The sequence below is a fragment of the Sinohyriopsis cumingii genome, chromosome 16, assembly GCF_028554795.1.
Source record: "Sinohyriopsis cumingii isolate HCF-2022 chromosome 16, ASM2855479v2, whole genome shotgun sequence".
Lineage (NCBI taxonomy): Eukaryota > Metazoa > Mollusca > Bivalvia > Unionida > Unionidae > Sinohyriopsis > Sinohyriopsis cumingii.
The window spans coordinates 33,313,130-33,339,452 of NC_142976.1; the positions used below are offsets into that span (position 1 = coordinate 33,313,130).

A 26,323-nucleotide genomic window follows, 5' to 3' on the forward strand; every position below is an offset into this window, starting at 1 on the left:
AACTAATTGAGTTACCTTCTCTAAATAAAGTATTATTATTATTATTATTATTATTATTTGCCGCATCGAATATAGTAATCCCCAACAACAACCACATTAAAAAAGGTTTATTTCAATTAAAAAAAGATTGTCTCAGATTTGAATTACTGTTTTACAAAAATCAGCGTATAAATATGTTGTTGATATAATAAAACTGGATGTATCAAGTATATTATAACCTATAAGCGAGTATGAATGCAAAGGAAATAAAAAATTTAAGAATGATTCCAACACGGACTGTGCCAGCTCCAATGTTCATCTCCGTTGTTACCAGTGGTCGGTAGGGCACTACGTTCCCAGCATTAGACTTGTCCACAGAATGTATACATCTGTTTCTTTATGAGAATCATATAAAAATAGAGAAAAGTAAAAAAGATATGGATGAAGAAAATCTAAAGTCATCAATAAAACTATATAAAGATCAGGTATGTACATGAAACACTTTTCAAATATTTGTGTAACGTGATTTGCCCAACGAATCGTACGTGTAACGTGTTTTCGAGTGTCAAATGCTTATTCTTTGGCCGGTAAGTCCTCAGGAAAACCACTCGTCCACTCGTCCTTATTGGGTAAAAAAATTGCTGGGCCGAGTAAAATTTACAATTGTCACTTAGGACTCATAGATTAGTGACATTAGAGTCAAGAACCTGCTTGTTTGATTGTGACTTGAGTCATATGAAAACAAACTAGGGTCTCAGTTATAAATGGCCTGGGATTAATTATGGACTGCATGCTAGTAATTGCACATTTATAAATTTTAGACAGAAGTTTTTGATCACGAACTGTAATGGAAAAAGTGATTTGTAAATCATGCGAATCAAATGGGGATTTTTCATATTTGAGAATATACATTTGTTTGGAATAAAAGTCTTATTATCAGGTACTTGTCCAGCAGTTAAAATTAACAAGCCTATGGCACAGAGTTGTCTGATTTTTACATTTCTGTACATTTTAATATCATTGTTTTGTTTTGTATACATATTTTACTATTGTTTTTCTGTTGCAGTTACAGCAGATAGATCAAGCCTTGCAGATATCAGGAGAAAGTGCTGACCTTGCACAGTTGAAAGCAGACATTGAGGAGCTAATTAAGCTTACAGAAGGTAAAACAAAATCTGTATGAACATCAGGGTAGAAATTCATTGACTGGGATCCTGGCTTGGTAACCTTACAGAATTAAAACAAAATTGGTATGAAGATCAGGGTAGAAAAATCCATTGCCTGGGATCCTAGCTGGGTAACCGTACAGAAGGTAAAACAAAATCTGTATGAACATCAGGGTAGAAAAATTCATTGCCTGGGATTCTGGCTGGGTAACCTTACAGAATTAAAACAAAACCAGTATGAACATCAGGGTAGAATAATCCATTGCCTGGGATCCTAGCTGGGTTAACTTACAGAATTAAAACAAAATCTGTATGACATCAGTTCACATTTGTTGGCTAATTATTCTCATAGACCATACTACCAGTCACATCAGTCAACATAATCACAGTCCATATTACCAGTCACATCAATCAACATAATCACAGTCCATATTACCAGTCACATCAGTCAACATAATCACAGTCCATGCTACCAGTCACATCAGAAAACATAATCACAGCCCATACTACCAGTCACATCAGTCAACATAATCACAGTCCATATTACCAGTCACATCAATCAACATAATCACAGTCCATATTACCAGTCACATCAATCAACATAATCACAGTCCATATTACCAGTCACATCAATCAACATAATCACAGTCCATATTACCAGTCACATCAGTCAACATAATCACAGTCCATATTACCAGTCACATCAATCAATATAATCACAGTCCATATTACCAGTCACATCAGTCAACATTATCACAGTCCATACTACCAGTCGCATCAATAAACATAATCACAGTCCATGCTACCAGTCACATCAGTCAACATAATCACAGTCCATATTACCAGTCACATCAATCAACATAATCACAGTCCATATTACCAGTCACATCAATCAACATAAGCACAGTCCATATTACCAGTCACATCAATCAACATAATCACAGTCCATGCTACCAGTCACATCAGTCAACATAATCACAGTCCATATTACCAGTCACATCAATTTACCAGTCACATCAATCAACATAATCACAGTCCATATTACCAGTCACATCAGTCAACATAATCACAGTCCATACTACCAGTTGCATCAATAAACATGATCACAGTCCATATTACCAGTCACATCAATCAACATAATCACAGTCCATATTACCAGTCGCATCAATAAACATGATCACAGTCCATATTACCAGTCACATCAATCAACATAATCACAGTCCATGCTACCAGTCACATCAGTCAACATAATCACAGTCCATATTACCAGTCACATCAATCAACATAATCACAGTCCATACTACCAGTCACATCAATCAACATAATCACAGCCCATACTACCAGTCACATCAATCAACATAATCACAGTCCATACTTCCAGTCACATCAATCAACATAATCACAGTCCATGTTACCAGTCACATCAATCAACATAATCACAGTCCATACTACCAGTCACATCAATCAACATAATCACAGTCCATATTACCAGTCACATCAATCAACATAATCACAGCCCATACTACAGTGTGACCCTGCTATAACACAGTAGTTGGGAGATATAGAACCCGACCATGTTATAAGCAACCAGGTCAGTTAGCTGATGAAAATTATGCATGCACCCCCCCAAAAAAAAAATTGCTGGTGGGGGTGTAGGTAATAATGCGGGCGGTAAAATATGTGCTTCATTGGCACAGTTGCCATCTTAAATCGATGGATATTAAATGAGAAATACACCTTTAGCGAAAATAGAAGGCACACATAATAGTTTACTTTATTTAGAGAACCATGAATTGGTACATAATAAGTGGATACTGTTTAGATATTCATGTCTAATGATATTCATGTCTAATGATATTCATGTCTAATGTATAGCATAAATAGAGTATCAACACCGTGTACTCACCCGCTAATCTCATATACATTGAATCCACAATACAAGTGATTCCATCAAAAATATGCACACACAGAGATTTAAAATATTCAATAATTTTGTCAGAGGTCATATTGATCTGAATTAAGTGGAAAAACTTAGCACAATCACGTAATGAATGACGAAGCACATTAACTTTTCAGTACGTCCCAACTCGGTAAAAGTTAGTTTGCATTTTAAGCCGCCGTTGGTAGCGTTTGCACTCATAAACTTTTTCCCTGCAAAACGAAATATTTCACGGCACAGTTAATGTGTTCCAGTAACAGGAAAATACAAAAATTCATCGGATTCCATGACTTTTATTTAAGTTTGGTACTGACTTCCTTTGAAGAAAAGTTTGCTTTTATTGAAGATTGTAGTTGGCTTTCTTTGATAAAGGGTGCATGCGTGATTGAAGTCACCACTAAAGGACAGCTTTGGAGAGGTTTACAAGTGCCCATTTCTTATTGTGGCGTGAATATCAAATAATTGTATTGAATAATTTGGGACTGATTTTTTTTCCATTTGCTGATTACGTTTTCATAACAATCGGAACTTCAAAGGTAATCTGTTTCCTTTGAAATTTCAGCAAACTATTTTATCTGGGTACATTTTTAAAAAGGAATTTTTCGTCGTTTGGACTATTCTATTTACTGTTCATCCCTGCCTATTGAATAAATGATTAAGTAAGATGTTTTTTTTTTTTTTGCATTTGTGGTAGCAGCGTAATGCTGCCTTCCATGCATGCATCAGAAATTTAAAAAAGGGTAAATGGACGACAAATACACAGGTGTTCTGGTCTGATGACAGGGATTATTACAGAAAATGTGAGTGTTCTGAAGGATTTAATTCTGAGTGAAAAGAAGAGGATTTTTCCTTACCATCCAAATGTCAGTCTTTGTAAATATATTAATTACTAGTGAGCGGCTGAAAACTCGACAAAAGATAGATTAAGAGATAATGTCCTTTCCTGTTGATTTCCGTTACCAGAAATGTCAACAACAAAAAAGCAGATATCTCTCAACATACAGTATTCATGCTAGATGTCAAGATAAGTGGATTATGGTATAACAATGCACTGTTTGTCAATATGGACAAAGAATTTGTTTATGTAACAATAGATAAATTTCAGTGCATTTTATATCCAGTTTGCGGCTTCCTTTCATGGGGTCTCTGAATTTCTCCACTCCAAACCAGTGGTTCTATATACAAGTTTAAACAGTCAACAATGTCGCCACTAAAAATAAATTGCCAGATGGTAAATTTTGCTGTCAATAAGGGGGGAAAAAATCCAAGTTTGCGACATTGGCAAAACCCTATGCGATCCCAGAACAAACTTCTTATCCTTTAACTTTTGTACTTTTTATAAAAAAAGACTACTTTTTTGTGTGCAAGAAAATATATATAAAGTTTCAGAAGCCATGCCATGATCATCTTGTATTATTCATACGAGAGCTCTTCCCCAAAGTGATAATAAACTTTTTCCATTTTTTAATACTTTTAAGAAAGAATTTTTGCTATGTACAAGAAAAATACATGTATATGAAATTTCGGGAGCCACACCATGACCATGTTATATCTGAATTCATGTTATAACAGAGTGTGCTATGGCGGGGTCACACTGTACCAGTGACATCAATCCACATGTGTTTAATACTTATTATCACAGTCCATACTACCAGTCACATCAATCCACATAATCACTGTCCATACTACCAGCAAAATCAATCCACATTATCATAGTCCATACATGCTTAATACTTGTTATCACAGTCCATACTACCAGTCACATCAGTCTACATTATCACAGTCCATACTACAACAGAATCAATCCACATGTGTTTATCATTCATTAGCACAGTCCATACTACCAGTGACATCAACCCACATTATCACAGTCCATACTACCAGTCACATCAGTCAACATAATCACAGTCCATACTACCAGGCACATCAGTCAACATAATCACAGTCCATACTACCAGTGACATCAATCAACCTTATCACAGTCCATACTACCAGTGACATCAATCAACATAATCACAGTCCATACTACCAATGACATCAGTCACAGTCCATACTGCCAGCAACATCAGTCCACATTATCACAGTCCATACTACCAGCAGGATCAGTCCACATGTGTTTAATACTTATTATCCTAGTCCATGCTACAAGTCACATCAATCCACATTATCACAGTCCATGCTACAAGTCACATCAATCCACATTATCACAGTCCATGCTACGAGTCACATCAATCCACATTATCACAGTCCATACTACCAGTCACATCAATCCACATTATCACAGTCCATGCTACAAGTCACATCAATCCACATTATCACAGTCCATGCTACAAGTCACATCAGTCCACATTATCACAGTCCATACTACCAGTCACATCAATCCACATTATCACAGTCTATGCTACGAGTCACATCAATCCACATTATCACAGTCCTACCTTTTATTCCCATCTTCAAGATTCAATGGACTACATATCCAAGATCCAAGTCTTCACAATGTTTAGTAATGCACTGCTCTTCATCTGACTTGACTCTTGACAATGTTTAGTAATGCACTGCTCTTCATCTGACTTGACTCTTGACAATGTTTAGTAATGCACTGCTCTTCATCTGACTTGACTCTTGACAATGTTTAGTAATGCACTGCTCTTCATCTGACTTGACTGATGATATGTTGTTCATCTGACAGTCATATTTTCCCAGTTAACATTTCATTGCATTTCAGGCTATTATAATACATTATACTTTTCTGAAACCACCTTTGTTTTATTTAGTACTTTCCCAAAGGTTATTCTTAAATCCATGATGGTCCACTGTCAGTATATTTGCATGTTATCCTTTAATGCAATGAAGTAATTAATCATGGTTATTCTTATGTCTAAATAATATACTTGCCATACACAAATGTTTTGGGTTATCCTCTTACATTGTCTTCAGATTGATTATTGTTTGTTGGTGCCTTAATTAGTAAGATTTTTTGTTTGTTGGTGCCTTAATTATTATGATTTTTTTGTTTGTTGGTGCCTTAATTAGTAAGATATTTTGTTTGTTGGTGCCTTAATTAGTACAAGTTTTTGTTTGTTGTTGCCTTAATTAGTATGATCTTTTTGTTTTTTGGTGCCTTAATTAGTATGATTGTTTGTTTGTTGGTGCCTTAATTAGTATGATTGTTTGTTGATGCCTCAATTAGTATGACTTTTTGTTTGTTCGTGCCTTAATTAGTATGATTTTTTGTTTGTTGGTGCCTTAATTAGTACAAGTTTTTGTTTGTTGTTGCCTTAATTAGTATGATCTTTTTGTTTTTTGGTGCCTTAATTAGTATGATTGTTTGTTTGTTGGTGCCTTAATTAGTATGATTGTTTGTTGATGCCTCAATTAGTATGACTTTTTGTTTGTTCGTGCCTTAATTAGTATGATTTTTTGTTTGTTGGTGCCTTAATTAGTAAGATATTTTGTTTGTTGGTGCCTTAATTAGTAAGATATTTTGTTTGTTGGTGCCTTAATTAGTAAGATATTTTGTTTGTTGGTGCCTTAATTAGTATGAGTTTTCATTTGTTGGCTTCTTAATTAGTAAGATATTTTTTGGTGCCTTAATTAGTATGATTATTTGTTTGTTGGTGCCTTAATTAGTATATTTTTTTGTTTGTTGGTGCCTTAATTAGTAAGATTTTTTGTTTGTTGGTGCCTTAATTAGTAAGATATTTTGTTTGTTGGTGTCTTAATTAGTATGATATTTTGTTTGTTGGTGCCTTAATTAGTATGATTTTTTTGTTTGTTGGTGCCTTAATTAGTAAGATATTTTATGTGTTGGTGCCTTGTTTAGTGTCTTTTTGTTTGTTGGTGCCTTAGTTAGTATGATTGTTTGTTTGTGCCTTAATTAGTATGATTTTTTGTTTGTTGGTAGTATGAATTTTTTGTTTGTTGATGCCTTACTTAGTATGATTGTTTGTTGGTGCCTTAATTAGTATGAATTTTTGTTTTTTGTGCCTTAATTAGAATTATTTTTTGTTTGTTGGTGCCTTAATTAGTATGATTTTTTGTTGGTGCCTTAATTAGTAAGATATTTTATGTGTTGGTGCCTTGTTTAGTATGTCTTTTTGTTTGTTGGTGCCTTAATTAGTATGATTGTTTGTTTGTGCCTTAATTAGTATGATTTTTTGTTTGTTAGTGCCTTAATTAGTATGAATTTTTTGTTTGTTGATGCCTTAATTAGTATGATTGTTTGTTGGTGCCTTAATTAGTATGATTTTTTGTTTGTTGGTGCCTTAATTAGTATACTTTTTTGCTTGTTTTTCATTTAACCTGACATTGATCCCCTCTTGAACTGAGCCTTTTATTGTAACCAGAACAAGTGCTTTAAAATTGATTGTGGTATGCTTAATTGGGTCAACTTATTATTAGCTAGCTGTTGATAGTCTACCATCAGATTGCATGGCACATACAAACTGTACAGCATCCACAGATCTACTTTAATATTCATGAGAGAAGTTACACATAAAATGTGCAACATCCACAGATCTCCTTTTTCGTGAGAAGAATTTACACACCATCCACAGATATACTTATTCATGAGAATAACATGCCACATAAAATGCACAGCATCCACAGATCCACTTATTTTGACATCCACAGATCCACTTAATCGAATAGCATGTCATACATGACATGTACAACATCCACAGATCTACTTATTACAACACAAACAGATTTACTTCTTTATGAGAATAGCATGCTATACATAAAATGTACAGCATCCACAGATCTGCTTATTCATGAGAAGCATGTCATATATAACATGTACAACATCCCAAGATGTATTTATTACAATATGAACAGATCTTCGTATTTATGAGAATAGCATGTCATCTATAAAATGTACAAGGTCCTCAAATCTACTTATTTATGAAAATAGCATGGCATATACAAAATTTACCAAATCCACAGATTTGCTTATTCATAAGAATAACATGGCATCTATAAAATGTACAAGGTCCACAGATCTGTTTATTCACAAGAATAGCATGGTATCTATAAAATGTACAAGGTCAACAGATCTGTTTATTCACGAGAATAGCATGGTTTATAAAATGTACAAGGTCCACAGATCTGTTTATTCACGAGAATAGCATGGTATCTATAAAATGTACAAGGTTCACAGATCTGTTTATTCACGAGAATAGCATGGCATATACAAATTTTACAACATCCACAGATCTGCTTATTCATGAGAATAGCATTGCACACATAAAATGTTCAATGTCCACAGATCTGTGTATTCATGAGAATAGCATGGTATATATAAAATGTACAATGTTCACGGGGCCTCAAGTGTCCAAGTGGTCTAAAGCGCTCTCCATTACGGATCACTGCCATCTCACCTCTGTATGCCTGGGTTCGAGTCTAGGATTCGGCCAATGTTGGTATGTGAGAAAACTTGCCAGTACCTGTAGCTTCTTGTGGGTAGGTGGTTCTTCCTGGGGTTTTCCCCGGGTTCTTCCTCCACCATTAATACTGGCCACCATGCGTTAAACCCCACACCACCACGACCACCAACAACAATTACAATTACAATGTCCACAGATCTGTTTATTCATGAGAATAGCATGGTATATATGAAATGTACAATGTTCACAGATCTGTTTATTCATGAGAATAGCATGGTATATATAAAATGTACAGTGTTCACAGATCTGTTTAATCATGATAATGGCATGGCATATATAAAATATACAATATCCACATATCTACTTACTTGTAGTTCTAGAATTGATATCACCACTGTAGTGATACAAGTGGTATACCATTATGGTGATGTCCTTTTTCTCCTACTGATATATTTCAATATCCCATTATGAAATATATAATAAATGTACATATAAAAACTGCAACACCAAGCTAACTTGTAACTACATTGTTCTATTTAATTTCAGAAAGTTTGCTGTCACTGAGGAAAAGCAAAATACTGCAGTCTTTAGATGCTGATGCTGGCAACAGTGATGATAAATTTAATGTTTCACAAGCAGATATGGATTTGGAGTATGCTGCCTTTAAGGTAACTTGCTACCTGTTTATTGTGGGTTACCTCCCATGGGTAGGATAATACCAACCCCCCAGTTTTATACATTTGGTTGTAAAATGCTTCTTTGAGAAGATGGTGTACTTTGATAACTGCATGACTTTGAGAAAACTATACTTTGATGATTTCATCACATTGAGAAAACTTTATACTTTGATAGCTGCATCACATTGAGAAAACTGTACACTTTGATCATTTCGTCACATTGAGAAAACTGTACACTTTGATAGCTGCATCACATTGAGAAAACTGCACACTTTGATAACTGCATAACATTGAGAAAACTGTACACTTTGATAACTGCATCACATTGAGAAAACTACACTTTGCATACTTAATTATATTGAGAAAACTTTACACTTTGTTGAATGGTTAATCCCATTGAGAATACTTTACACTTTGAATACTTAATCACATTGAGAAAACTTTACACTTTGAATACTAAATACATTGAAAAAACTGTACACTTAGATAACTGCAGCACATTGAGAATACTTTACACCCTGAATACTTGATCACAATGCGAAAACTTTACACTTTGATAACTGCACCACAGTGAGAAAACTGAACACTTTGATAAGTACATCACATTGAGAAAACTGAACACTTTGATAACTGCATGACTTGAGAAAACTACACTTTGGCGGCTGTATCACACTGAGAAAACTGACACTTTATTAACTGCTTCACAATGAGAAAACTGTACGTTGAATATAGATTGCATTTTGTTGTGATTTTTCTCCACCTGCTGAATTGTTTATAAGTCATCACACTGTCTAAATATTTTGTACATGATTATGCTATAACTGTAAATTATTCTATTTTCATCCCATTACATTTTTACAAATAAGTATTGCTTATTGCTTAATCATGTACATGTAACATACATTTTGAACCTATGCAGTTTCAGTTAGCAATCTGTAACATTTTCAACCTATGCAGTTTCAGTTAGGAATCTGTAACATTTTGTGCTGTATTCAATTTTGTGATTTATACTGACTACAATTCTGTGTTATTAAAACATTCCTGAACCCTGCAGTTTTGACTCCTACCTCAATTTTTTAACCTCTTTGCAAAATCCCTGAATGCAAGCATAGCTCTAGCTATCAATTTCAGTTGTATATATGCATTTGTCTTTTTTTGCACATTAAATGTAAATATTTGTATATGGTGTAGATGATCTCAATAGTTTCCAAATTATCTTATAAGGATCAATCTCCTAGGGGTAGTGATGGATCCTGGGATCAATGCCAGTTACATGTATTTTTTTTATTATTGCCTATACAACAAGTATTCATATATTTATAGTGTTGGAATCACAATAGTTTTTTGTTACGACCCATGTGCTGAATCCCTGGCAGGACTGATAGTAACATAACCTGAATGTGACCCAGGGGTCCAAGTCCGATATGTGTTGATAATTAGGTTGTTGATCACCCATGCCAGTCCAGAGACATCTGAGACAAATAACTGTGGAGTTATTAGAAATGTTTATAGAATCTCCCAAATCTCCCAAGCCCCACCTCTAAGGTTAGGTCAAACTTCCAAAAGTGTTGGCACAGTCTACATCTGTATGACTTATCAATGACAAAAGTTTCATGAATCTGGCTTGAATAGTGTGGGAGGTGAGTTGAAGGACATTCTCAGAGATGCTTTTAGGGTTCATGAGTTCATGAATTGTGTAAAATGTGTATGAATTCAAGCACTTAGAGAGCATTGATGCATGAGTTCATGAATTGTGCAACATGTGTATGAATTCAAGCACTTAGAGAGCATTGATGTATGAGTTCATGAATTGTGTAAAATGTGTATGAATTCAAGCACTTAGAGAGCATTGATGCATGAGTTCATCAATTGTGTAAAATGTGTATGAATTCAAGCACTTAGAGAGCATTGATGCATGAGTTCATGAATTGTGCAACATGTGTATGAATTCAAGCACTTAGAGAGCATTGATGCATGAGTTCATGAATTGTGTAAAATGTGTATGAATTCAAGCACTTAGAGAGCATTGATGTATGAGTTCATGAATTGTGTAAAATGTGTATGAATTCAAGCACTTAGAGAGCATTGATGTATGAGTTCATGAATTGTGTAAAATGTGTATGAATTCAAGCACTTAGAGAGCATTGATGTATGAGTTCATGAATTGTGTAAAATGTGTATGAATTCAAGCACTTAGAGAGCATTGATGTATGAGTTCATGAATTGTGTAAAATGTGTATGAATTCAAGCACTTAGAGAGCATTGATGCTTGAATTCATGAATTTTGTAAAATGTGTATGAATTCAAGCACTTAGAGAGCATTGATGTATGAGTTCATGAATTGTGTAAAATGTGTATGAATTCAAGCACTTAGAGAGCATTGATGCATGAGTTCATGAATTGTGTAAAATGTGTATGAATTCAAGCACTTAGAGAGCATTGATGTATGAGTTCATGAATTGTGCAACATGTGTATGAATTCAAGCACTTAAAGAGCATTGATGTATGAGTTCATGAATTGTGTAAAATGTGTATGAATTCAAGCATTTAGAGAGCATTGATGCATGAATTCATCAATTGTGTAAAATGTGTATGAATTCAAGCACTTAGAGAGCATTGATGCATGAATTCATGAATTGTGTAAAATGTGTATGAATTCAAGCACTTAGAGAGCATTGATATATGAGTTCATGAATTGTGTAAAATGTGTATGAATTCAAGCACTTAGAGAGCATTGATGCATGAGTTCATGAATTGTGTAAAATGTGTATGAATTCAAGCACTTAGAGAGCATTGATGCATGAGTTCATGAATTGTGCAACATGTGTATGAATTCAAGCACTTAGAGAGCATTGATGCATGAGTTCATGAATTGTGTAAAATGTGTATGAATTCAAGCACTTAGAGAGCATTGATGCATGAGAAATTGTGCAGATTTGTTTAATGCCATACATATAAATATTTACCCAGTACAGTGCAGACTTTTTATTTAACTGGTAACCTTTGCAAAGCTTGTCATAAGTTGTACTGCCAGTAGTATCCCTGTAGCACTTAGTATGACTTAAGCCACACAGCATGCAGTGCATGCAGTTAAATAAGTCACACATCATGTAGCGCTTGCTGTGAGATAAGTCACACTGCTTATAGCACTTGCTGTGAGATAAGTCACACTACTTATAGCACTTGCTGTGAGATAAGTCACATTGGTTGTAGCTCTTGCTGTTATACAAGTCATGCTGCCTGTAATGCTGGTTGTGACTTAAGTAACACTTCTGTAGTACTTGTAACACAAGTCACACTGCCTGTAGAGGTCCTATTCTGCTTGTTGTGACATACTGTCTATTATGTCTTTTTCTAGGTTGGCAACTAGACATTTTGGCTTGACAAGAATGGTGGTGGAACTAAATTTAATTGGTAAATTAGGCCCAGGAACAAGCAGTCTGTTCTATTTATAACATTGCATTAATCAACAAACTTTTTCAAATTCTTGTTTAAAATATGGGCTACCTAGAAAACCCCAGATAGGTGACTTCCAGCATGGTTCATCTTCAGATGACAAATTTGTTTGGCAAATACTGCTTGATGATAGCAGTGATAACATCATCATGTGGGAAAGCTTGCCAGTATCTTCCCATGGGTCAGTGGTTCTTCATGCGGTTTTCCCGGGATCTTCCTACAGCAGATATTCTTGTTACCATGTATAGCTTATCATGTGCCGAAAAAATGGTGTTATTCCCCCAAAACAAAACCAGTGTGAGACCATCACATGAGTGCTTCCACTGAGTGTCTAAAAACGAAGTCTTTCAATAAAATATCTAGCTGAGCCTATCCCTCTCTTATAGATATATTTTAAAGAAAAACCCAAAACCTGCCTGCCTCATTTGTTTTCATGTTGGGACACAACACAAAGTCTACACCATATTGTTTCTATCAGTGTTCAGGTATGGTACATGGTAATTTCATCATCCAGGAACCCCGATCATAAAGTAGAGAAACAAAGGAGTGTCAAATGAGAAACAAATCAGAAACACCCAACTGAAACTGACATCTTATTCCCAAATGTATCAACACAGATTTTGTGAGAGTAAGTCACTAGGTTTACATAAGGTAAAAATATACATGTTTTGTGGCAAGCAATTACACTGAGTGCCCAACCAGATTGCATTATAATGGCATCATGTCACATGCAGTGTAAATGGCTGGAGTAACCAGATTGCGCTATAATAGCATCATGTCACATGCATTAATAATGGCTGGAGTAACCAGATTGCACGATAATGGCATCATATGAAATGTATGGTAAATGGCAGAAGTAACCAGATTGCACCATAATGGCATCACATGACATGTATTGTAAATGGCTTGAGTAACCAGATTGCATTATATGGCATCACATGAAATGTATGGTAAATGGCTAGAGTAACCAGATTGCACTATAATGGTATTACATCACATATATTGTAAATGGCTGGAGTACAATAAACCTTTCAATGACCCCTAGGTCATAGTGTCAAAGGATTATTAAATTCTCAACAGTTGCCAAAATTACGTCAATCTGAGCAGCTGGATAATTCACAACAGCTGTTTGCTTTCCATTTGCTGTCAGAATGTATTTGATGCCCTTTGTAGTTGGTAGTAAGACTTCATTGGTTTCTTTTTATTTCCTAGCACTGTCTGCCATTAATTTGGTTTCTTTTTATTTCCTAGCACTGTCTGCCATTAATTTGGAATATGCTCAAGTTCAGTGCAGCCATTGGTCAGTTATTGGTCATTGGTTTGGAAGCTAAACTTTTAGAATATTCTTGGATTTAGACCTTTTTGTGCAGGAGAATACTCTGTTAATATTCATTACAATGGTAGGGGCGCATCTGTTTTGTAAACACAATTTCTGGATGAAAACTAGTCTGAGAATCCACAATATATTTGCTACCTTGCACAATGTAGAAGATTTTTATGATCTTGTTTCCTTTTTTTTGCAATTGAAATACTTTATGAAAAATAATATTTATAAAACAAATGTTATAAAATATTTGGAGGTCATATTAATGAAACTTGGCCGCATTAAATTTTTATTTTGAAGGCCATGCTGGAAGAAGACTCAAGTCAATCAAACACAGACAAGGCCTTACTTTATTCACAACCAGATTTAATAAATAATTCTTCAGCAGGAGGAACAGTTTTGGAAGAGGACAGTGATTCAGATTCAGATTCATCCCAGGAAAATTCGTCCCAACTTGCAGAAAACTCTTTTTCTGATATTTACAATGACATAGTGGGTATGAGATGCAGAGCCCCTTATACCCACGAGTGGGGATCTATGAGTTTCTGCAATGCCATGATTGCTGGTATTGAATGTGGGAAGAATAAAGATGAGCCAAAGGTAAACATTTTTTTCCTTCACATTATGAACAATAATAGATTATAATGAAAGCCAGGAATTTTCTAGATTTGTATGAGCTGTAAGTTGTTTTTAGGATTTAAAATAGTGATTTTCTTCTTGAGTATGTCCATCACTCATCTTTGATTCACAAGAATGTTTCTAAATGGCTTAAATTTTGAGGAGTCTATGTTAGTTTTGCTAAGGAATAAACATTCAGTTATTCTCATAACATGAATTATTGAATGTAAAGGCAGCATTTCTTCTCTGTTCCCTATCTGTATCAAAAAGGTTTATTTTTTATGCAAAATAAGCTGATACCTAAGTTGGTAAAGCATCAGACTTGTTATTCACGGATTATGGGTTCAATACCTGTCCATGCCAGCCCATTTCAGCTGCCTTTTTGTGTTGTTAGGAAAAGCACCTGACACTTCATATGGAGGGTCAACTTTTGTGCACTTATAAATACTGCTTTGAACTGCATGTTATGGATGCTATTTTTAGTTGATCTATTTGCAGGGTTCCCCTAATACCAAAAGGTCAGGGTGCAGTTGAGAGAAAGAATATGTTTGCTTCTGACTGGGGCAAGCACTTAAAGTTTGTGAATATTGGTAAATGTGATCAAATAACAGCAAATTTTGAGTCTTCACTTAATGAAAGAAATATACAGAATTGAGTTTAAGTGTATTCCAAATATAACCTTTTACAAACTCTTTCAGGTTCGAGTTTTATTCTGTAATCCAACCCACAACTCCATGCTTCCATGCAAGTTTTATTTGGAGGGAAAATGCCGCTTCTCTCAGTCAGAGTGCAGGTAATTTTTTAAGTTAAAGGGATGTCAAAACTTTTGTACAATTTGTTATTTAACTTTAAATTTTTTATTATTGTCTTCTGATACAAAGATGAGGTGAAGAAGAAATGATCTTGATTTGTCCATCTGTTGTTATTTTGATTTCTTTGCACTAATTCAGATTGTTTTATGTGTTATTGTGCTTAAAAGGTGCTGTTGCATGACATATGTGTTTCCTACAGTGGCCATTTTGAAAATCATGTTGTTGCTATTCCTTTTGAGTTTTTGATGCTTGTATCAACATGTCTTTTTTTACTGAATGACTTCTTATGAATATATAGCTGGTTTCTAAATGAAAATTGTGCTGTTCACACATCCAGTGTGGTCACCACAGTGGCCATCATGGAAATCTTGTTATCACTACTTTTGATCAAATTGTCATTTCAGCTTAAGGTTTTCACCGAAATATTTCTTTTGAAGTCTGGTTAGTTGGAAATGAAAATGGTCTGAGTCCCAATATCACCACAACAATGGACATATTCAAAATCTTGTTATAGCTACTTGGCTGGTTGTATTGATATTGCGTTTGCACCAAATTACTAGTTGTAATGTCTGGTTGGTCCTAAATTGAAATGTTGCAAATCTGATGTTCTGTATGGCATGACAGCCATCTTGAAAATCTTGAATGGAAAGTCATATTAATGGTGGCCATAAATGATGTTTTGTTGGTCCGAATTGAAAGTGGTGGCAGTTTAACATCTACAGTAGTTAATTTGAAATGGTCTTATCTTGAATGCCTAGAAGTTCATTTTGACCAGTAGTCATTCCCTTTGAAGGACTCTACCTATGGGCCATTTTCGCTGTTCAGTTTATTCAGTTTGATCGACATTTAGTCATTTACTTGTTCCATCCAAGGGAATAGTTCTTATTCCTTCACAGACTGATTTTCTGATTGTCATCTTTTTTTAAACAAATGCCCTTGTGATTATCATTCAATCAGTTTATCTTAATTATTGTAGAGAAAAAGCACTATGTGTAGACAAATTTGTTTGTTGGCTATCGTTGTCATGGTCACAAGATACTTGTTCTGGTTTGACTTTTGTAATGTCTGAGACAAAACAAGCATCTTTGTGGTCAGGAATTGGAAAATCTGGGATGTCAATTCATACCAAATTTTATGATCTTTATGCAGCACCAGTAAATTGGTAGAAAAAAATGAAATAATTGGACGTGCTAGGCTATTTTATTAAAACAGTTAACTCTGAAACTTATTGAGTGTAAGTGAGGATTCCTTGCTGTGCCAAATGGTTCCCACTGTAGTAGTCAAATTTACCTCCTTCTGAAAGTTTCCCTGGTGAATTGGCTGTTACACTACTGTCAGTTTGAACTATGTGTTTGGTTTGTGAATGCTGTATTATTAGATTTAAACAAAATTTTCCTTGAAGTTTCAACTCATCAACAGCTTGGATGAGTTTGATTATCAACACATTTGATGGATATTTCTTAAAGTTGTGGCCATTACTTGTCATACTATAGGGATTGCTTGTCATGCTATAGGCACTGCTTGTATTATAGGCACTGCTTGAATTATTGGCACTGCTTGTTGTACTATTGGCACTGCTTGTTATACTTTAGGCACTGCTTGTACTTCAGGCATTGCTTGTCATACTATAGGGATTGCTTGTCATGCTATTGGCACTGCTTGTTGTACTATTGGCACTGCTTGTTATACTTTAGGCACTGCTTGTACTTCAGGCATTGCTTGTCACATTAGAGGGATTACATGTCATACTATAGGCATTGCTTGTACTATTGGCACTGCTTGTTGTACTTTAGGAATTGCTTGTCATACTATAGGTATTGCTTGTCATACTATATGCATTGCTTGTCATACTATATGCATTGCTTGTCATAATAGAGGCATTGCTTGTCATAATATAGGCATTGCTTGTCATACTATAGGGATTGCTTGTTGTACTGTATCATTACTTGTACTATTGGCATTACTTCTCATACTATAGGCATAGTTTACCTTGAATTTGCTTTTTTATGCATACATTGCTTGTTATAAATAGGCATTGCTTGTTCAATAGGCATTGCTTGCATAAAATGTATTGTACATAAGGCATTGCTTGTCCTACTATAGGCATTGGTTATTATACTGTAGGATTTACTTGTACTATAGGCATTGCGTGTTATACTATAGGCATTGCTTGTACTACAGGCATTTATTGTCTTACTATGGGCATTGCTTGTACTATAGGCACTGCTTTTACTCTAGATATTTCTTGTCTTATGATGGCCTAATGCTTGTTGTACTATAATCATTGCTTGTCATACTATAGGCACTGATTGTACTACAGGCATTTATTGTCTTACTATGGGCATTGCTTGTCATACTATAGGCATTGCTTGTACTATAGGCACTGCTTATACTGTAGATATTTCTTGTCTTATGATGGGCTATGCTTGTTGTACTATAATCATTGCTTGTCATACTATAGGCACCGCTTGTACTATAGGCATTTCTTGTCTTACTGTGGGCATTACTTGCATTAGAGGCATTGCTTGTCATACTATAGATATTTCTTGTCATACTGTAGGCATTGCTTGTCATACTATGGCCCATAGTATGGGCATTACTTTTACTACAGGCATTTCTTGTTATACTAAAGGCATTGCCAAAGTGCAACATTGTGATCTTTCTGGCTTCAACATTTATCATTAGATTTCAGCCATATTCCGGTGAAGTATCATCTGAGCAAGGGTTAAGATGAATCGATGATGAGCACATTCAACTTATATTTTTATAGAGTTATGGCCCTTGATCATGTTAACATTGGCAAAGGTTAATGCATAATCTTACAAACACTAACTTCCTTATTGATCTTTTGATTTCAATAAAACTTGCTGTATAAACACGGCCTTCAGAAGAGTCCATGTGAGTCCATGATGAACATAATTTACACAATTTTATTAGTAATTGCCCTTGAGTGCATACGTGTGTGTGCATGCATGTATGTATGTATGTGTGTGTGTGTGCATGCATGCATGATGATGTATGTGTGTATTAGCATTTAACAGCTGCTAAGCTAATAATATTTGCTTGGTGTCAGTTAAAAGTAAAGTTAACAAAATGTGATAATGAATTGCAGAAAAAATGTAGGAAGGTATAAATTGTTTGAAATAAATGTCAGCATGAAATGCAGCAAGAAAAAGTTAAAAGGTAAAAATGTCTAAATTTTGTAAAATGAAATAAAACAAAGAAGTAAAAAATATAAAAGTCTTAAATTAACGATCAGAATTCAAAACATCCAATATTTTCTATGGTCGTACATCATCATAATCTTCCTTAATTGAGTTCACATCAAAACCTTTAGACTCACAAGGTGGAATTCTATAGCATTAACATTGCTAAAAAATATGGACAACTTTTTCAACAATCTGGAGTCAGATTTTGTTAATGATTTGACATAAATGTGCTGTGCAGCTTCACCTCAGGAGGAACTTGGTTGAGGTCATTGGTGAGCAGATTGGCCTGTATTTCTAATTTCCCCTTGGTTTACTTATAATAGTCATCCCATTGGCTTGTGAACACTTTAGTTTTCACCAGTTTTGTTTGATTTTATTTTAACAAGAGATCAGATGAGTTCATTGATCAGATGTTGTGAACCAAGGTCCTTGATCTACTTAAGATAGGCATCCCACTGCCTTGTGATCACTGTAGTATAATGGCTTTTTGTATTCACCCATATTCTCTCAGAAGCTTGACCGCAGAAATCTCTTGATATTGAGCTTGATTTTGAGTAAACATTTTATTATTTCTTACAGAGTAATGGTCAGTGTTCTACCAAGAAATGACCTGTAAGGGGCCATTAAGCCCCAAAAATGTAACAAAGAGTAGGGCCATTTTAAAAGAATGTGGGGTCAACAATATAACTGTCATTTTGCGTATAGTTTATCTGTTGAAGTACATGTGCTAGTAACAAAAAATGAGAGCCTTTTGGCCATTGCATGCTGCATGTTGGGTCAGTGTACTAGTCTGAAACTGGTGTTATGTTCAGTCATACAGTTTGGGTCAGTGTACTAGTCTGAAACTGGTGTTATGTTCAGTCATACAATTTGGGTCAGTTTACTAGTCTGTAATTGGTGTTATGTTCAGTCATAAAATTTGGGTCAGTGTACTAGTCTGAAATTGGTGTTATGTTCAGTCATAAAATTTGGGTCAGTGTACTAGTCTGAAATTGGTGTTATGTTCAGTCATAAAATTTGGGTCAGTGTACTAGTCTGAAATTGGTGTTATGTTCAGTCATAAAATTTGGGTCAGTGTACTAGTCTGAAATTGGTGTTATGTTCAGTCATAAAATTATGATTTCTTAGCTATTACAGAGACTACACATCATTATTTTGTTTATTGCAATCATATGCCAACCACGGAAAATCTTTCAGCCATCTGCCATGGAACATTTTCCTTCAATCTGATTTACTCTTGCTACTAATCTAAGTTGGTTTAGCATAATTGTCTTGCATACAATTATTGCTATCGGTTACGTTATTATCTTCAACTGATTTCATTTTCTTTGATAGTGAGGGCCTCAAAAAGCTTAGAATATTCCATGGTTTTGAATTGCATGATGTCATTTCTATGATTGAATCATCACAAATCAAGTTATTCCAAGAAAATCTATGCAAAAAGTTAATTGGCTTACAGTATTAGATCCACGGTACCATCCAGTGAAAAGGGTTGTTACACAGGTGTTTATCAGTAACCAAACTGACACATTATTCAAACTCCAAATTGTTTACTCCAATTGCTGATTCATTCTCATCCAAATTTCTATGCACTGGATGATCCACCTACAGGAATTTTAATGTGCCATTGATGATATTTATGCATCTTTGCCAGAATGGTGCATCCTCAGCAGAACACTGATTGTCCTTGAACAACTTTGAATAATCACCTTTATGACTTGTGAAGACAGTAGCAGAATTCTTATGTTTTGTATTCTAAATTTGCATTGAAGCTCTACTGAACAAGATCTAACACGAATTGAAGGCTGACCTGAAATTGATGTTTATTTACAGAGTTGTGGCTTTTGATAAACTTTTCAGAATAGCTATTTCATTGGAATGTCAACACTCTAAAATTACTATCATTGCATCAGCTTGGGTCATCTGCTGTGATATGCATTTGTGCAAGGTACTTTAATCTAATTGCCTTAGCATTGCATTGAATAACCTTCAGGTGTTGATGTGCTGTAAAGTACTAACCAAAATCTCTCTTGCCTGATAAAGCAGAAATCTATATCATCTTAACCCTCACAGGTAAGACACTGTGACATCATTCTGTAGAACATTTGTGTTGATGAAATTGGTTGGAATTGATAGAATTCAGGTGTTAATGAAGATAAATACATTCTTTTTATTCAGATAATTTTGGAGCTGTTAGACAAATGTTTTTACTAGTAAAAGCATGTACCCACTATTTATTTCAGATACTCTCATGGTTGTCTAGTTGATGTGGAAGAGATCAGAGAGTTTGAAGATCCTGACTACAGGTATATAAATGGCCCTTTACCCAGGTCTTTGTTTGCTTTGTATCCATTGCTAGATCTAATTCATTACAATTAGAACATTAATAAATTATGGTTCTGCACAGCTTTTAATCTTCTAAGATACTGATTTCAACCACTCATCTCTACATTAGTGCAGGCATCATCATCATTAGAACCTCTTGGAAGTGATTGACATTTTTGTGAATTATTGTTTGTGGATAAGTCGGAATGAAAGATGAACAATTTTTCCATTCAAACCCAGCTCTCATCTTTGAAAGACCATTTTCTATAATGGTGCTAATGTAGATTTTTAATTCTCTTTTTAAAAAAAACAAATCTCTGTATGGGCCCTGTTTGGTACATTGCTTGCTTAACCAACGATTTGTATGGGCTCTGTCTGGTACTTTGCTTGCTTAGCCAATGCTCTGAATGGGCAATGTTTGTTACTTTTTTTTAAAAAAAACAAAGCCTTGTGTCTGCTACTTTGTTGTTTTTTTCAACCAAAGCTTAAAATGACACTGGCTTTCATGGAATTGGAAATTCTTAGTCAATTATGATTTGCCAGAATTCGGCTATACAGGCTTTCTTTTGTGCAAAACCAGTGTATTCTTTATCATTGTGTCAGTACTGAAGATGTTCTCTCACCAACATATACTGTATTTGAGTTTGATGTGAGGTCGCTATCACTCATCTGTGTATGTTTATTTCTAACATTTGATGGCTCCAATGGGCACAGACCTGATGGAAGTAGACAAAATTAAATATGTAGCAGTTGTCTTCCTTTGATGTGCTGACCATGACAGTTGTCTTCCTTTGTTGTGCTGACCATGACAGTTGTCTTCCTTTGATATGCTGACCATGACAGTTGGGGGCCCCGAGTGGCCGAGTGGTCTAAAGCGCTCTCCGCTACGGATCACTGCCATCTCGCCTCTGTCTGAGTAGGTTCGAGTCTCGGATTCGGCCAATGTGGGTATGTGAGAAAGCTTGCCAGTAGCTTCTCGAGGGTCGGTGGTTCTTTCCAGGGTTTTCCCGGATTCTTCCTCCACCAATAATACTGGCCGCCATGTATAGCCTATCGAGTGCTGAAAAATGGCGTTAAGCCCAACAACAACAACAACCATGACAGTTGTCTTCCTTTGATGTGCTGACCATGACAGTTGTCTTCCTTTGATGTGCTGACCTTGACAGTTGTCTTCCTTTGATGTGCTGACCATGACATTGAGGAACATGTTGGGCTTAAATATTTCCTGCTATTGGGAGAAACCATTAAGTTATTCCCCTACCTTGAGGCAAACGTCTAGTCATTACCCTCCCCCCTTCTTGCAGTCATATGTCACCACAAGTGAATTGTCCAACATTATCAGGACTGTGTTTCCATGGATATGTTCCACCCATATGTGGAAAGAATTGAGAATGACTTTCATTTCCATGAGGCTGATCGGAACAGAAGAGCTTTATTTGAAATAATCCACACTCCTCTGATGACCACAGGTCAAGCAGTAAACTGGCATTGTAACAGATAAAGATCGGCATTGAGCAGTAAGAATCTTCCTCATTGTCTTAGTTGATCCTATTTCTGATGCTTTGGTTATACTTTTGATGCACATGGGAGAAAGACACCAAGTTAACATGTGCTAAGCATTCCATTTTCTAGATGTAGAAAAGGTTTAATGTTCAACTTTTCTACATTGATTTTCCACCCTAATGGAGTAAGGGTTGTTCATGTCATGAACCAAAAACCATACTTACCAAATGGTTTTGATGTGTTTCATCCAGAAATGCTGCCATATCTGGGTCTGGGGGCCTGAACTGTTATATGATTTGATCTAACACCCTATTGAAGGTCCAGCTTCAACATCTTTGGTGCATTTGGGAGGAAGATGCAGAGTTGATATGTGCTAAGGGTTCCATACCTAGCTGGACCAAAATATTGAGAATGGACAAGGTCAGACTTCTCTATGTTAAATATTTTCCATATGGTGAAATAAGTAAGGCAGTTCATTTCATGGACCCAAAACTGCACTCTTTGACTATTAAGTCCTTCATTATAACGTGGTTGCTTTTTATGACAGGCATCATCATGGACAAATTATGTGTCATGTACTACATTATAAGGCAGTTTGACTATTAGGCTGTACAATGGATAAATTATGCGTCATGTACTACATTATAAGGCAGTTTGACTATAAGGCAGTATAATCCATACATTATGTGTCATGTACTACATTATAAGGCAGTTTGACTATAAGGCAGTACAATGGATAAATTATGTGTCATGTACTACATTATAAGGCAGTTTGACTATAAGACAGTACAATGGATACATTATGTGTCATGTACTACATTATAAGGCAGTCTGACTATAAGGCAGTACAATGGATAAATTATGTGTCGTGTACTACATTATAAGGCAGTTTGACTATAAGGCAGTACCATGGATAAATTATGTGTCATGTACTTTTGACTATAAGGCAGTATAATCCATACATTATGTGTCATGTACTACATTATAAGGCAGTTTGACTATAAGGCAGTACAATGGATACATTATGTGTCATGTACTACATTATAAGGCAGTTTGACTATAAGGCAGTACAATGGATAAATTATGCGTCATATACTACATTATAAGGCAGTTTGACTATAAGGCAATTGAATGGATACATTATATGTCATGTACTACATTATAAGGCAGTTTGACTATAAGGCAGTACAATGGATAAATTATGTGTCATGTACTTTTGACTATAAGGCAGTACAATGGATAAATTATGTGTCATGTACTACATTATAAGGCAGTTTGATTATAAGGCAGTACAATGGATAAATTATGTGTCATGTACTACATTATAAGGCAGTTTGACTATAAGGCAGTACAATGGATACATTATGTGTCATGTACTACATTATAAGGCAGTTTGACTATAAGGCAGTACAATGGATAAATTATGTGTCATGTACTACATTATAAGGCAGTTTGACTATAAGGCAGTTCAATGGATAAATTATGTGTCATGTACTTTTGACTATAAGGCAGTACAATGGATAAATTATGTGTCATGTACTACACTATAAGGCAGTTTGACTATAAGGCAGCATAATGGATACATTATGTGTCATGTACTACATTATAAGGCAGTCTGACTATAAGGCAGTACAATGGATAAATTATGTGTTATGTACTGCATTATAATCCAGTTTGACTATAAGGCAGTACAATGGATAAATTATGTGTCATGCACTACATTATAAGGCAGTGTGACTATAAGGCAGTACAATGAGGGGGTACTGTATTATTAAACTGTCAGTTTGCTGTTTCATTAAACAAATGCTTTTGAGTGGTGGTTGTAAAGAAATGAACTCATTTCATTGGTAATCAAAATTCAGAGCTCTGTTGCTACAATGCCTTTCATTATAACACAATTACTATTATGAGTTCGGTATGGCCATGGAACTATGATGTACTTCATTGTGAGACAGTTTTGCATTTAATGGTGGGATATTCTTTGACCATCTTCGACAGAGTTACATGAGTGAGTGTAGTAATGTATCATACATCTCATAATAAGGTAATCTCACTATAAGGCAGCGTGCTGTATGATTTCCATTGACAGTGTATCAATGGGGGGGGTTGTAGTACGATTTTAGAGGATACTGTAAGTTTGGTACTGTATTTAATAAATGTAACAGAGCAAAGTTGGTGGTTAATGATGCAGCATTTGCAGAAATTTCTAATGTGTATACTATAGAGAATAGCTGAAATGATGCCAGTTTTTTTATCAAATTAATTAAAACAAACTTTCACATAATCTGCATGTTAGGCTTATAGCTGGCAGCTATTCCTATGTACAGCTCATACCTATTCCTATGTACAGCTCGTACCTATTCCTATGTACAGCTCGTACCTATTCCTATGTACATCTTAGTGTGTTTTTAAATTTTTTTTATGCCCGAGACATGTAGCATGATGTCCCACACAGCCACATTATCCTGACACCAGGCTTACCAGTTCTAACACAAACCTCTTAATGCTGAGCACCAAGTGAGGCAGCTGCTAGGATGATTTTCATAAGTCTTCAGTATGACTCTGCCGATTTTTGAACCCATGACCTCCATACATACAGATGACACCTATTCATATATACAGCCGACACATTTACATGTACAAATATGTACAGCTGACACCAATTTTGCACATCAAACGCCTATTCACATGTAAAGTTGACACATATTTACATGTTAAACTGACATCTATTTATACTTGCAGCTGACACTTTTCAGATGTACAGAAGACACTTATTCATATGTACAGAAGACACTCATTCATATGTACAGAAGACACTCATTCATATGTACAGAAGACACTCATTCATATGTACAGAAGACACTTATTCAGATGTACAGAAGACACTTATTCATATGTATAGAAAACTCTTATTCATATGTACAGAAAACTTTTATTCATATTTATAACAGACACCTGTTTATTTGTACAGCTTTCACATGTTTACTTCACAGCTGACACTTATTCATGTATATATGTGACAGCTGTTTATGTTAAAAAAATATTGACAACTTGTATACTCTACTTGTGATTGTTTATTTTGGTATACATCTTGACATTTGGTATACATCTTGACATCATTTGGTATACATTTTTGCATCATTTGGTATACATATATACATCATTTGCTATACATATATACATCATTTGGTATACATCTTTACATCAAGGTTTAAAAGAAAAAGGTACTATCAGCTGCTTTGCTTTGCTCTCAGCATTAAGAGGTTAGTGTCAGGAATGTGTCTGGGTGGGACATCACGCTACGTCTGTTACAAGATGCCTCAGTGCTTGACATCACTATAAACTGCTACACTGCAGACTTAGTAACAAGATGACTGAAAAATTGTTAGAACTATGTTAAAAATCCAAATAACTCACACAGACTGTACTGCTACATTTATGTAAATGATATAAATTGATAATGAAACCAGACTGTACTGCTACATATATGTAAATGATATTAATTGATAATGAAACCAGACTGTACTGCTACATTTATGTAAATGATATTAATTGATCTTGAAACCAGACTGTACTGCTACATATATGGAAATGATATAAATTGATAATGAAACCAGACATAAAGCCTAGAAATGAACTTATCATGCTTTGTAGGATCTAAGAAACTGCAGTGTCTTACAAATTTGAAATAGTGTTTCTCCATCGTATACATTGCCTGATCACTTTACATTATGGTAACTTTATTTTCTACTTATAAATCCCTGTCTCCCAAAAAGATGGAAAACGTATTTCTGTCTGTAGATTGTATATGTAGAAAGGGAAGCAGCTCTTACAGATTATCTTCCCTGTCCACTAGGTGGCTACCATTTTACCTGATTTATATCAGTTTTTACTTTCGCTGCCAAGTGCTCCAATATTCTTTCTAAATTTT

The 26,323-nt window shown here is 35.1% G+C and overlaps 1 protein-coding gene across 2 annotated transcripts in view; it reads left to right on the top strand.

Moving 5' to 3' along the window:
* Positions 1 to 337: 337 nt before the first annotated feature.
* The window catches only part of LOC149780181 (zinc finger CCCH-type with G patch domain-containing protein-like), a 100,434-nt gene continuing 74,448 nt past the window's right edge, over positions 338 to 26,323 (top strand). For both annotated transcript variants that reach the window (XM_089936927.1, XM_089936928.1), the window contains exons 1-6: positions 338 to 464; positions 1,046 to 1,142; positions 9,015 to 9,136; positions 14,226 to 14,525; positions 15,242 to 15,336; positions 20,808 to 20,870. In XM_089936927.1, the coding sequence (XP_089793053.1) occupies positions 417 to 464; positions 1,046 to 1,142; positions 9,015 to 9,136; positions 14,226 to 14,525; positions 15,242 to 15,336; positions 20,808 to 20,870 (725 nt within the window). In that variant the 5' untranslated portion in view covers positions 338 to 416. The remainder of the gene's footprint in view (positions 465 to 1,045; positions 1,143 to 9,014; positions 9,137 to 14,225; positions 14,526 to 15,241; positions 15,337 to 20,807; positions 20,871 to 26,323) is intronic.